General features: G+C 36.4%; 1 protein-coding gene across 5 annotated transcripts in view; it reads right to left on the reverse strand.

Annotated features, from left to right (window-relative positions):
• Positions 1-5,497: 5,497 nt before the first annotated feature.
• Positions 5,498-14,727, reverse strand: part of rph3ab (rabphilin 3A homolog (mouse), b) — a 44,399-nt gene continuing 35,169 nt past the window's right edge. For all 5 annotated transcript variants that reach the window (XM_027029362.3, XM_035530133.2, XM_081714168.1 and 2 more), the window contains 6 exons: positions 13,830-13,956; positions 13,667-13,723; positions 13,015-13,169; positions 12,252-12,333; positions 10,764-10,860; positions 5,498-10,266 (listed from right to left, as the gene is read on the reverse strand). In XM_027029362.3, the coding sequence (XP_026885163.3) occupies positions 10,136-10,266; positions 10,764-10,860; positions 12,252-12,333; positions 13,015-13,169; positions 13,667-13,723; positions 13,830-13,956 (649 nt within the window). In that variant the 3' untranslated portion in view covers positions 5,498-10,135. The remainder of the gene's footprint in view (positions 10,267-10,763; positions 10,861-12,251; positions 12,334-13,014; positions 13,170-13,666; positions 13,724-13,829; positions 13,957-14,727) is intronic.

Below are 14,727 nucleotides of genomic sequence, written 5' to 3' on the forward strand. Positions count from 1 at the left end.
TCAGGAGTGAACCTATAATTACAACTAAATAAATAACTAAATTACTATCTAATGTCTTGGAACTGTGAAAACAGGGAAGGCATTTTAGGGATTATCTCCATATAGGCCTAAATATTTCCCCTTATAATTAATTTGTACTCACAATTTAAGGTGTCTTAAATACACAGTTAAGATATTATTGGATTATGATCACTGTGCACGTTTTAAGACAAACACACACTATATTAAATTAATGAAGAGAACGCACTTGTAACACGAGGTGGCTAAGCAGGATGCGGGGGCGAGTCGCGTATAACAGAAATATACGTTTATTCATGCAGAACACAAAGACTACATAGCACATAAGCTATGTAACGTAACGTTAAACACTGACAACAGAATAGGGGTTTTTATACACACGTCAATGAGGAACATAACTACAAACAGGTGTGACACATGGGGGGCGTGGCCACATGGACGAACATACATACACACACACAAACACACAAACACACACGGGGAGACATTTGGGAGCAGGGGCCATACCGTGACAGCACTTTCATCCAGCTAATGTGATACTATTCATATAGAGATAACCAATATAATTGTGATGTGTTATACATTAGAGATTGACTTCTCAAGACTTTTTGAAGTTGACACTCATTAGCAATAGTCCTTTAGAGCAATCAGCTAATACTGATTGTGCAGGAGTGGAAGCTAGACATTGCAACACTGCATCAAACATGAGCTGCGACTGAGAGTGTATGAAAAAACGTTAATGTATTTCAGGGCCTCTGCCAGTGCATCAGTTCCTGACCTGCTCTGATCAAGGGCTGTTCCAGTTCTTCATGTTTAAATATTTGCCATATACTAATTGCTTTAAATATTATTAAGAATTGTCCAGTTCTGATCAGCTTTGCACCAAATTGAAAAAAATATCTTTATATTCCACTGTATTCTTCATATGATTTTTTCTTGTTTTACATATTTATTATTAAAATATATAAAGTTTTAAAACATTTATTTGCTCCTATGCAATACTTAAATATTAGATTGATAGATTTTTAAGAAATTCAAACTGAAATTCTCAAACTGAAATATTTTAAAGGATAATACAAAGGAGCCAACTGAAAACTGTGCCTCAAACAGCTCTTTGCTGCATCTGGGTCAGATCAAATGCACTTATTGAATTAGCTGGGTCAGTCCTGTCCCTGTTCTGCTGCAGATCTAAAAAAACAAATCAGCCTCAGCACTGGCCTGCATAGCTAATAGATCAATATTCATGATTACATTTAATAAACATTATTGTCAGTGTGATGATTAGACCTTAACCCTCTGATACAACTGGATTTCATTCTTCTTAAACATTAGACTAATAAATTATCTTTAGATTTAGATTTAGACTTCAACTTGCATATCAATATGATGTTTGCTTTTTAAGTAACATAGCTACCTGTTTATTTTATATAATTTGTATATATTCATCTTTTCTATTCCCATGTTTATTATTAGTTTAATTTATGTCTATATTGTTTTTTTGAGTTGAGTAATTTTATTTATTTATTTTTTTTATGGTGATAATGGTGCGATGTCATACTCACCTTACATCTACAGACAATGCTCCAATACACAGGTGTTTCTCCATAGCTACAGTAACTACTGCCCCCTACTGTGTCTATCAGGAAATAGCCTTATGCATAAACACTTTTAGATGACACGATTGTATATGAGTCACTGTAAACATTGCCCATTTATTGGCCTTACATTTTTTAATAAGGTCATTGGTAAGAACTTTAAAAATAAGTGATATCTGGCCAACATAACCATTAATGATTTTAGGAAGTTGCTGGCTCAGTAATAATAGTAATAACAATGACAAAAAGAATGTACATAGCTTATAGATAATATTATCAGATAATTTATTTTTCATCATGCTTTCTTGTTTCTGAATGGTGAAAAAGAAAAGGTAGTACCTTTACAGAGTGAAAATTACTTCTTTGTTTGCACTGATGATGGACCTCTGTCTGAAACATGCTGTTTCTATGTACTTCTCTTACTACACTACATCATACTTACTCACCTGGAATCTTCTTCGGATATATATATATATATATATGGTGTGTGTGTGTGTGTGTGTGTGTGTGTGTGTGAGTGTGTGTGAAAATACTGCTTCTGCAACATATAATTATTCAACAAAGACCGAAACCTTTCTGTTGATCTTCTATCCCTTCACCATTGTTTCTGACCAAAAGGTTTTCTCTTCAGTGTATATTTTGGGGTGGTGGACAATTCTTAGCCTAACCAATTGATAATGATGTGTGTAAAATACCAATATCATACCAGCTCCATACATACTAACATGTCATTAGCATGTCAGTATCACTGGTAAGATGAGAATGCTCCACCATTCAATATGGACAACAAATGCACTAAAATTTGTCATTGTGCATGTATATGTGAGTAAAAGTACAAGGTAGAGGTTTTGACTAAAATTAATGGTGAGTTATGCTTATTGTGCAGGGGGAGAGACAAGGAGAGAGACAGCCTTAAATGCTGACTTTTCTTTCTGTAGGCTATAAGATCCTGAAAGAGTCCTGGTACTGAAATGCCAGAAAAAAAGAAACCCCGACTGAAACTGGTGGGTTGGTTTGGTTGTTTGTTGCTTTCACATTTGAGAATAAAAAGAGCTCTGTGTCCTTCCTCCCTACCCAGCCATGGGAGCTTATACAGTTTTGCCATAACCTGGATTAAGGAAGGATGTAAATGCTACGATGGTGTGCTCCCCACTGGGCTCAATTATCAAGACCCTTGCCAGCCTGCAACACACCCCTCATCAGGTGCTTCTTGACCTACAGTGTGAGCAGATCCTCTGGCCATCACAAAGGAGCAAGATGAAGACTGCCAGATCCTCCCAACTGTGCTTCAGCCTGCCAGTCTGCTGCAGCCTTTTAGCTGGCTCCAGAAGGCAGGATGATTCAGATGACTCTACAGGATGACCCAGATGATTCTAAAGGATGATCCCAGCTTGTAGCCCAGCAGCTGCAGGTATCATCACACCTGGAGTACAAAGTCATGAAAAAAAAGACATTTTGCAGTAGGTCAACATTTTCAGACACTGATGTATAAGAACTTTCACCAGCACTTTGTCTTTGTACTGGACCTCCAAAACCATTGTAAGCAATAGCTTTTTGCCACTGGGCTTCGTGGCTATTCTTAACTTGGTGGTTCAGGAACAATTAATTGCTTGCATAATGGGAGTGGAGACACTAGATGCGGCGATCCACCTGGTGGAGGATCAACTCATAACATACCCGGGGCAGGGGACCCTTTTCTCTCACTCCCTCTCTATCTTCTACCACTGCACCTCAAAAACTACACAGAAAAACCTTTCCCTTTACCTCGCTCCAACACAGCTTCCTTCTCCAATACCCCACCTCCTTTCTCCATGCTCTTTGTATACAGGTACATCCAGCTGAGCCACAAGGGCTGGGGTAAAGCCTGAGCAAGGGTGCTGGTACTGTAGAGAACTGTGGCATTTCCAGGACCAGTGCCCTTTCATGGACCTCATAATCTCCTTCTTGGTCCTGCCGTAGACATGTGTGTGACCTGTGTTGTCCTTGAGCAGGAGCCACTTCCCAGGCCAGGAGATGTACATCATGCTGTGAATGTAAGATAGTTAATCCCCCAGCCATCCCAAGGGTGCCATTGTGTCTCTTCCCTTTAGAAAGAATTGGTATGGGCCTTGTTTGTCCATTTGAGTAAAGTACACAAGGGTACCATTTTATATTAGTCACAGTGGATGATGCAACAATAGCCATAAGAAGTGCCGCTCTGCAACCTCTGAGCACACAGTGTTCCAGAGGCTCTCTTCCATGTTGGATCCTGAGTTGGAATGCTGAAAGAGATTCTGACTGAACAAGCCACAACATTTATGTTGCACATGCTGCGTAAAATTTAGGATTTATTGGCAATTAAGTTGATTTGCACTTTGTACCAGAACTATTCCCAAATGGATCTCCTCGTTGAGCAATATGCACAAAAATATGAAAGGTTTGAATAAACATTGCCATTGCCAAATTAAATAATGCCAAATAATGTTATGTACATGGAAGTAGTAAAACTGTCCATTACGGAAATGGCATCTTCGAAAAAACAAATAAACAAACTGGATGATGTTATGTTGGTTAATATTAAAGGTACTGTTGCATTTGGCAGTTTTTTGGGTGCAAAATATGAAAGAGGAGAACAAAGGATCCAATTGAATCTATCTGTTATTTGTATAAAAATACAAATACTTATGCATAGTGTTCATATGTCCATGCAAATAAAGAAAACATTATGGAAACTTAGTAAGTAAAATATTAATTTACACTCAAAAACATTTTTTGCATTGCAAACAATCAACTGAGACTACATGAGAATATATACACAACGTGGCTGGGTTAATAGCTCAGTGGGTTACAGCACTGAATATGTACAGGAGGTTGGGTGTTGAACCCATGATGGTTCCTCATTATGGTTCATCCTTATTCCCATTCTACTCGGACTTCTGCTGTCTGAGGTCCCCATTAAGCACTTCATCACTTGGGGCAATCATCCTGATGTACTCCAGGGTCGATTGATTCATCCTGGTTAGTTGCTCTGATGCTCACTAGCCCTCGGGCCCTCCTTCCTCTTAGTGTGTATGTATGTGTATGCGATATACACACACACACACACACACACACATACACTCAAACGAATCAGTTTATTTTATGCTGGATTACAATTCCAAACCAACAGAAATTGTGTCACAGTCCAAAGGTTTACTGGTATGTTCATATAAGTGGACAGTAAAATGTAGGCATGAGATGACACTGTCAACTCACTTCAAGCTTCACTTCAAAGTTTGCAAGCAAAGTCTTTTCATGGTGGAAGTAGGATCATTTCTTAGTAAGATAAGAATCCTTACTATATGAATAAAGCAAAACTGCCCCCTAATGCTCTGAATAGGATAATATAAATCTAATGGCAAGTGTTACAATAAAAATATAAATGCATGAAACTCTTCCCATTTTGTGTTTGCAAATATAATGTAAAAGCTATGTTATGACACTGCATATTATTTAAACGTATTAGTTTATATAACATTAGATTCACAGTGTATATTATATAATTTAACTATATTTAAATATGGAATTTAATATAAATAAAAATGAATGTATTATCATCAGTAGTTGCATCATTGTGCATATATTAAGACCACATTTTTAATTAATTTATTGTGCTCTAATAAGACTGTACAGGATGCTAGAACCTTGAAAGCTCTTAATAGAGTGTATCATGGTGCTCGCCAGTTAATTTAAGGCAAACCTTTCTGCAAACAGCACTGCACTTTATATGTTTACAGTGACTGGCTCCTGGAATTCCTTAATACTCTTACCAGTGTAAGACATTCAGAATATATATTTGTGTGAATAATTCTTATAAATGTCTGAATAATAATAATAATAATAATAATAATAATACTTTTGTCAAATTATACTTACATTAGCATTTATTGGCCTTTCTGAATGAAACCAAGTAAAATACATGCAAAAAGAGTTGCAACTCTGTACAGTGCACAAAGCATTAAGGACACCAACTTTTTCTTTGAAATAGACATCTCAGGTGAATACAGGCGAAAGCTAAGAGCATATCTAAGTTCACTTTATGAACAAATCATTCAATGTTGATGAAGAGAAGAAGACAGATCAAGGAAGAATTTTGAGGCTTATAGACAACAGAGACATAGATTGTTTACATGTAGGGAAAAAAAGGAAAAAAACATGCATTTGAACCAGATATACAGTAGTAAGTGCTATTTTAGTATGTGCTATACTATTTGCATCAAAAATTGTATTTCTGCTTGGTTGGATTTTTTTTTTCTTTGAGCTCAAAAGATGTCAAAGAAATGGTAAAAAAGACTCCTTGAAGATCAATGGCACAGTTACAACAAGAATCCAATACAACACTCATGTCAAAAGGACTATTAAAAGAATGCACAACATGTTGCAACTTGCCAATATGCAATGAAGCAGGTGGAGAACTCACAGAGTTCCTATTCTTTCAGAGAGAAAAAATGACAACTGTGAGTTGTCCTTGCAGTGATGAATTCCTGGTGTTTGACACTTGTACATGGATTGTAATGTGTATTTGTGGTTCAACATAACAAAAACATTCATCTTAGTTCAGGGCCATGCTTAAATTTCACTTTATTTGCACATCCAAGGTATAAAATATTTTTTAAAGTAGACATGATGAGCAAACTTCAATCATGGGATGCACAAGTACAAGCATGGGCCAGCATTTTTAATGCTTTCAGCACTGTTGAGCCCATCTTTTAACAAACTAAGGCCATTTTAAGGTCATGGGGGATTTCAACACAATATTAGGAAGGTGTCTCCAATGTTCTGCATACACAGTGTACAAGAATTTCTGTTCTCAGAAATGCATGCACTATATATTTACAAACTGATCATGATTGAATAAAACAGCACTTTATTTCAAGATATGCACACTAACATGAATAGTCATGCTTCTCAGTAGGATGGGAACTAATAAGTAGACAAATAAATTAACAAGCGTCTGTCTGAGATGTTTAGTTATCAGGCCAGAATTCAGGTTGAACTCACACCACACTAGATGGAGAGCCTGATACACTATAAGGGTATGCACCTCAGTGTCCTAAAGATTAGTTGTCACAAAGTTGTCTTTTTTTTATATGGCCCTTCATTTCATACTCAGTTTTCAGTCTCAAGGATTCCAGATTTCTGAAATGTGTCCTTTAATTTGGACATTACAGGCAAAAGGATGGCTCCAACATGCAGCTTCTATATTTATCTTTGTATCGTATTGTAAATGAGGACGATAACATCAATAATGTTATGCATTGTGTCAAACAAATAGCAGTGCTGGAAAGAAAAACAAAATTGCATGAATAAACTTGTGTGATGATATAATCAGGTTATAGCAAATATAATAGCAAACTAACTGGTGATCAGGTATATGCTACACTTTTAGCTTTATTTAATTTATTTTGTCAGGGACCGTGTACAAAAAATATTCATCTCAAATGAGAAGAGGTGCTTTGCACCGGGGATAGCAAACTAATGAATTTCCATCTGCAGTACCCGTATAAACTATACGGCCAAAAGTAGGTGGTCAGCTCTCCAAGCTACTGAGGTCAGAGGTTTAACCCCCCACCCCCCACCCCATCCTAGTTAATAGGAGCATAAATTCAACCACATAGCCATGCAATGGATAATCATACAAATTCCCAGTGACTAAAACTGCAGCACTGTCATAGGATGCCACCTTTTGCCAAGCTCATTGCATTTCTGCTCTACTAGTTCTGTCCCAGTCAACTGAGTTATTACTGTGAAATTAAAGCATCTACAACAGTTTAGCAGTGAAGCACTATACCATGCAAACTCACAGACAGGAGTTGCCAAGTGCTTAAGCGTGTAGCTGTTGCATCAGTTAATATTCAGTGGTAGCAACATCAGCACAAGAACTGTGAATCAGTTGCTTCATATATTTGGTTTCTGTGGCTGGGCAGCTATACACAAGGCAAAGATGATTATGTAAAATGACAAGCATTGACTGGAGTGGTGTAAAGTATGCTGCCACTGGACTCTGGAGCAGTAGATCTCTAAAATGATTAATCAATCTGGGAGTTTGATTGATAAATCTAGGTTTTTTGGATGCCAGTAATAATGCTACATACTGGAATGCATAGTGCCAACAGTTTGACAGTGGAAGAATACTAGTCTGAAGTTGTGCTTCAGGGTTTGGGTACCTTAGATCCAAGTAAAGGTAATTTTAATGCTACAGCATACAAAACATTTTAGACATTTATATGCTACCACCTTTGTGGCAACAGTTTAGGGAAGATGCTTCCCTGTCTCCCTGACTGTGCCCCAGTGTGCAAAGTTAAGTCAATAAAGACATGGCCTGAAGAGTTTAGTGTGGAGGAACTCTAGTTGGCCGTGCATATCCATAACCTCAACTCCACTAAACACTCTTGGGATTAATTAGAATGGTGATTATGAGCAAGGCTTTTATGTCCAACATGAGTGCCTGACCTCACAAAAGCTCTTTTGAATGCACACAAATTTTCTCACAATATCTCTACTCAAAATCTTGTTAAGCCTTCCCAGAAGGGTGGGTATGATAGCCTCAAAGAGGCAGCGAACACCATATAGATGCCCATAATAGGAATGGAATATCTAACAAGCTCTTATAGGAGTGATGGTCAGGTGTCCACATATTTTTGGCCATATAGTACATAATAATGCAGAATTAATTCAAGTTCTGATCATTCTTAGTAGCATATATTTGATTCAAAGCAATCAGTACCAGCAAAGCTTTCAGGTAAAGTTAACTCATTTCATTTTACAATATATTCTTTTCATCTATAAATTCAAAGCTAAATAGCCTACATGAGCTACAATGGCAAAAACTCTGAGGTCATTCCATTGTACAGTAATGTGTGCTTTGCTTAAATGTTCACAGGTCAATGGGCAATAGCTACAAGGCAAAGCTTCAGGGGTTTGAGCCACAGAGGTCTACACTCCCATAGACGAGCCTTTGTGCAAGAGGAGCAAACTATAAGGATCACCTCTATAGTAAATGGAGACAGGTAATAAAACTCAGGGTTTGGAGGTGACACGCACATTTCGCATGCAAAATGGAGCAGATCCTTATGTAAGGGCATTTCTGAAATGTGTCCTTTAATTTGGACATTACAGGCAAAAGGATGGCTCCAACATGCAGCTTCTATATTTATCTTTGTATCGTATTGTAAATGAGGACGATAACATCAATAATGTTTTGCATGTATTAAATCATAACATTAATAATATACGTCTAATTCTTCACCAGTAGACCACATAAAATGGATACAGACTGATAATCTACATCATGCAGGTGCATACTCAATATTTAAATATCCCCACCTAATCAAACAGGCAAACATATAAACTAAACTATAACAAACAACAACAAAAAAAACAATAAACACTAGTTCTTCCATTGACATCAAATCTGGGATCATGCTGATGTAAAACTAAAGTTTCTTTTAAGCTTTACTCACAAATTCCTTTTTATTTGTACCTCCAATATGTCACTGGTATCAAATAATAAATGTGCAATATATAAACTGCATGGTTATAGGCGTTTGTGGTTTTCTTGAGTTGTTAGCTCAAGTGAATAGGCATTAATTGAGCTGTAACAGTGATTTACGGAACAGCATGTTGACCCAAGTAATGCAGCTGTACTGCTAAACTGATGATCCCATTTCAAGAATTATAATCTACCAGGCAACCCATGTAAACATTTTGTTAGTGACCACTGGATCTTATATGTTAAATTCCAGTGGGTTTTATCTTAACTATACCTTTTTTCAGTTCTTGTTTGGTCTAGATAACATATGTAACATTTATGTTAACATATGTTTAAATGTATAAATATCATTCTTATACCATGCCAATAAAAGTAAACACTGTTTCCTTTATTTTGTATTAAGACATGGAGTATCAAGCTACCACAATATTTAACAAAGGCATATAGATATGATGAACAATGCCCAATGAGTGTAAACTTTAGTTTTTTACAGTGATTTTAGGAAAGACTGGGGGCCTTTAATAAGTTGTCCAAGGGTTGCAGATATGTTAAGATGTGCCTTCAACAGGGTAAATGTTTATAATTGGCAGTGTCAATGACCAAAGTACATAAATAAATGTTTCTCTTTGTGTGTGTGTTTGTGTGTGTGTGTTTGTTTTTGGTTTTTTTTTGTGTTTTTTTTTGGCTAGGCTATAGCAACAAACTAAGAGCATATGTTTTCGCTGCATGCCTTAACTCCACTACTGCTTGATTTTTTCTTTATAGTTTGAAGTTATAGTTTGAAGCTGACAAAACTCCCAAAATTCATTGCCAATTTTTTCAAACATTCCCCTTGTTGGAAACACACAGGGACAATCTGTGATGGCAGATAGCAGTAAGAGGGTATGATATGAGAGAATATGTAAACTTTAGTTTAGTGGAGAATAAGGGAAGCAAGGGAATGCAAAAAGAACAAGGTTAAACTAGGGTTGGGGTAATTATCTAAGGCATGCATGAAGACTCATCACAAGTCTTAATCACTGGAGATATGATTCTCATTAAGCAGGGTGTGCCAGCGCTCAATCTTCTTGTCTTTGTTCTTGAGGCACTCATACCAGTGCTTCAGACGCTCTCCTTTGGCAGTGATGCCCAGCTGACACCCTCCTGCCGGATTATTGAACAAATGTTAAAGAACTGCTTCAATCAAAAATGCTAATGTTAGCAATAAATGATAGCTAGTGGCCGCTAGCTCAAGAGGTTCACATCATAGTAGAGCGAGCATAAATACTGTAAGAGCATAAATTAATAAATATTAACTACAAGATATTATTCATTATAGACACGTTAACATTTTTGGTTCAAATGTTGAACCTTTAAAAAAAAGGGGGGGGGGGGGTTGAAACAGGTTTCTGAAGCACAATAATTAAATACCCTGGATGAGAAACAAAAGACTCTATTGAGATGAGCAGCATTTAGTGAAATCAACTTTGAGCTTATTGAATTTAAAAAAAACAACGTTTGAGGCACTCATGTATTTTACAACATGCTGTAATGCACAATATGAATTTGTAGTAAAAGCTTTAGATATGAACACACACGCTTATCATGCATGAATCAAACATTATCTTTGCATTGAATCTTACAATGAATTCATGATTTACCTATATAATCATTGCATTTGCCAATATCATAATCCCACACAGAGATATCCAAGGTTTTCTTGGCCAGCTCTGCATGCTTGATTTCATAGCTAAATTCCTGCAAAAACAATTGTTACAAAAGATAACATTTAATAATATTTACTAGATGCAATTTTAATGTAAATGTGTCTATTCTACATTCAGAGATTGAAGGTCAGCAGTGACAGAAATCTTAAAGATTTCATAGAAATGACACATACATCTTATGGAGCCAGTGAGACATAAAAAAAATCCAGGTCATAATAAACAGCCCAGATCAGCAGTTTTTAATCTATATAATATATAAGGCATGTGACAAGTTGAACAAATGTGTTAAAGGTCCAGGGAACATAAAATGTACTAAATGTACTTAGAAAGTTATATGACACCTATGTAAGCCCTTCATGACAACTGATTTGAAAATACACAAACACTTATAAACCCTTATTCCGACATGCAGCTTTTATCAACTTTACATAATAAAAATCAGCTTTTATCAACTTTACATAATATCTATGTCAAGTGACAGACTTTGGGTGACATTAGGATGTGTCATGGCACTATGTAGAGTGAAATGATATAACACATTATGACAAGTGACTTTGCTGCTCTGACAACTGTTGCTTGTTGGAATAATCGTTTATGTATGTTTATATCAGTTATCAAAAAGGTAGTTGTCACGTAGCCTTCTAAACAGTGCCCTTCAGTAAAATATCAGACATGTTGCAAATTCCACAAAAAAGCCCCACAACAAAAACATGATAAAACATTGCTTACAAACCCACCAAATACACGCATCCATCTGTCTGGATGTGATCTTAATATTCCATGCTTGATTTACAGTTGCCTGTCACAGACTCACAGCCTTCTGCATTATTCTAACATCTGAATATAATGCTGTGCTCAGGGAGAACTTGTGTAATACAGCCAAATTTATACAAACCTATCGATAATGAAACAAGTAATTCTTAAATTCAGACACCAGATAAGGCCTGTTCATAGGCGCTGATGGAATGGTAGGTTTGTTTCTTTTTTTTATCAGGATGAAAATTAAACTATAGTGAAAACTGTATAACCTTTACAGCAAAATAACATAGCCAAGCATTAACTACCTTCATTTAGTTAATTTAGTTAATGTCATTGCAGCCAATTTTGTCCCCTGACAAGTTTAGACTTACATGCAATCTTGATATCACCGACATGCCCTGATTTGTATGAAATGACCTGAGCCGCAGAATCAAATTTACGTCTACACATTCTCTAGTCTACAGGAACATTTGGCACCAGCATTTCCTGACTACTGTCTTTCGCTCACACCTTTGGCTAAGTGGCTGAGACTCAAAGAGGGTGAGAAAGTGGAAACGCAGACTGTATGGGTAGGCCAACAGTTTTCTGACTGTTGAGAGTAAAGATGGGTGTTAAAATTGTGGTTGCCGTCGGGCAGACGTAGTCTGTTTGTTTAGCTCTTACTTCATTGAACTCAGGGTTTAGGGTCTTCTTCTTAATCTGGGTCTTGTTCTTAGCCTTCTTCCCCATGTCTGGCTTTAGGCATCTGCAACCATTGCATGTGAAGAAAATATGGTCAGGCAAATACAGTAACACACTTTGGATCATATCTTACTGATCGTAGTCTTTTCTCTACTCCTTAACTTATGAAAGGCTTTATAATTAAGATAGATTTATTTATTAGACTAGATAAAGCACCAAACTAGACAATGGGCAAACTAGACAATCTGATTCTTGCTCTGTTATTTCTACTCCTGTTGTTTTTGGATTATGTTTTCGTACCTCTGCTTGCTATTTGCTTTCCCACTTTTGACTCCTGACTTTTCCCTCTTTATTGATGTTTGGACTGTGTCCCTATACTGCTACTCTGAATTAAACTGCATGCTGTAATTGGATCCTCAAATGTCCTGGTAACTCATGACAATGTTTAAAGACAGTGTGCAGGTATATTACAATAGTTTTGTATTCTTTGTATTCTTGTTTTATTTCTTTATTATTTTCTGCTCCGTGTGAGATTCAGTTTATCTTTATTTAATTTTCAGGGATTGCATTATTTATTGCATTATTTATATTTTTATAGGTCTGATAAGACATCTTTTTTTTTTTTTTTTTTTTTTTAATAAAATGTACTTTTCAGTTCTAGTTTATTTTTTCATTTAGTTGAATGTTTCACTTGAATCTTATTTTTCAAAACATATCACATATTTGGCTCACATATTTGGCTCACATTTTGACGAAGGGGTCAGAGTATCCATTAGCATCCATGGCTGCTAGGTGAACACAACGGATTACACCCACGATGAGACGACTCTGCTGGCTGTTATACATTAGGGAGATCAGGATACGTCCTCTCTCCTCCACCTCTGTTCCGTCCTTACCAGACTATACATACATACACACCACAACACAATATACATAACGATATGAAGAGTCAGACTGAGCAAAGACATGGTCTGGAATATTACCATTTGCCCATTTGATTTTTTGTTGCTTTCTTTTGATCTCTGGCACCTATGATTGTGCATTTCTCATCAAAACAATATGAATGGATTCAACTCGTTCTGAATAAGCAAATTATGCTTATGCTCAAAAATCTGTAAAATTACCTTTAACATAACCTGTTACTCTACTCTTTCTTAATTATTAATGGGATGCCAGGCTTAACTGTTAAGCCTTCTGGAGGTGTTGTGGGAGAAAACACTGATGAAGGGAGGTGCCTACCTGATGACCCCTGTGAAGAGCTTGCGAAGTTGCATGTTTTCTGTTTTCTCTTATGAAGTGAATGGGTCGGGCTCTATGTGAAGCTCTAATGTTCAGATATCTAGTGTTGCATAATTACAATCCAACTTGTGGATGACTCTGGTTTGCTGTGCATTTACCTCATCTTCATAAAGGGATATTCCCCTAGCAGTTCCAGCAGTTGCTGTTCTCTTTGTCTAAAATGGTAGAAATGGGACAAAAGAAAGCACAATATAATTATTGTGTGTGTGTGTGTGTGTGTGTCAGAGACAGAGAGCATGAAAGAGAGTGAAAGATACTTACTGGTACCACTCTCTCTAGGCATACATTGAAATTCCTTTTCTGGTTATATTTTATTTTCTTCAGAGCTATTCTGGTCTCACCAATAAACTCATTGTGCCCAAACTTGTCCTCATCACAAACAGAAATTCTGTAACAAATGACATTTAAGTGAAATATTAAGTGCTTCAAATACAAGTCCTTTTTAATACAAAGAGAGATTTGATTCTTATCACGTCATTGACTTCTTCGCTTGTCCCTGCAATCTCTCCCATTCCAGTCCTTATTAAAACAAACAAAAAAGGGAAATACATGTCATATACTGTAAACATATCCAATCTGAAATATGTAAAATGTGAGCCACTGCTATGGAGCAAAACACACAGATTAATAAGTGAGGTCTTCTAAATATCAGATCACCCACAAACAACTCTCATTTACTTAATAATTTTATTACAACCCATGGGCTTGATTATATGCTTTTAACTGAAATGTTAAATCATTGTGGTGCCACAACAGTTTTAATTTTCTGAGCTGCACCAAACGTCAACTTTATAAATGTTTCTGAATCATGCCAGCTGGAAGGTGGAAGTACATCTGCTCTATTTAATGGTTCTTTCAATGTAAGCACATATCATTTGGCTATTTTATATCCTTGGAGTATCTCTGTTCGGTTCTTAAAGAGGTACTAAGAATATTACTAGTAACTGTCTACAGAACTCCAAAGTGCAATGCCAATTTTATTGATGAATTTATATACATTTTCTTTTATTTCCACTGATTTTGACTGTTTTGTTATTATTGGTAATTTTAACATACATATATAATCACAAGGAAAATTAAGCCAAAGATCTCTGTGTCATATTGGACTCTTTTGGTCTCTCTCAGAATGTGGGTGGGAACTCACACTTGGTCACACTCT

The sequence above is a fragment of the Electrophorus electricus genome, chromosome 5, assembly GCF_041902795.1.
Source record: "Electrophorus electricus isolate QZ-2024a chromosome 5, ASM4190279v1, whole genome shotgun sequence".
Taxonomy (NCBI): Eukaryota; Metazoa; Chordata; class Actinopteri; order Gymnotiformes; family Gymnotidae; genus Electrophorus; species Electrophorus electricus.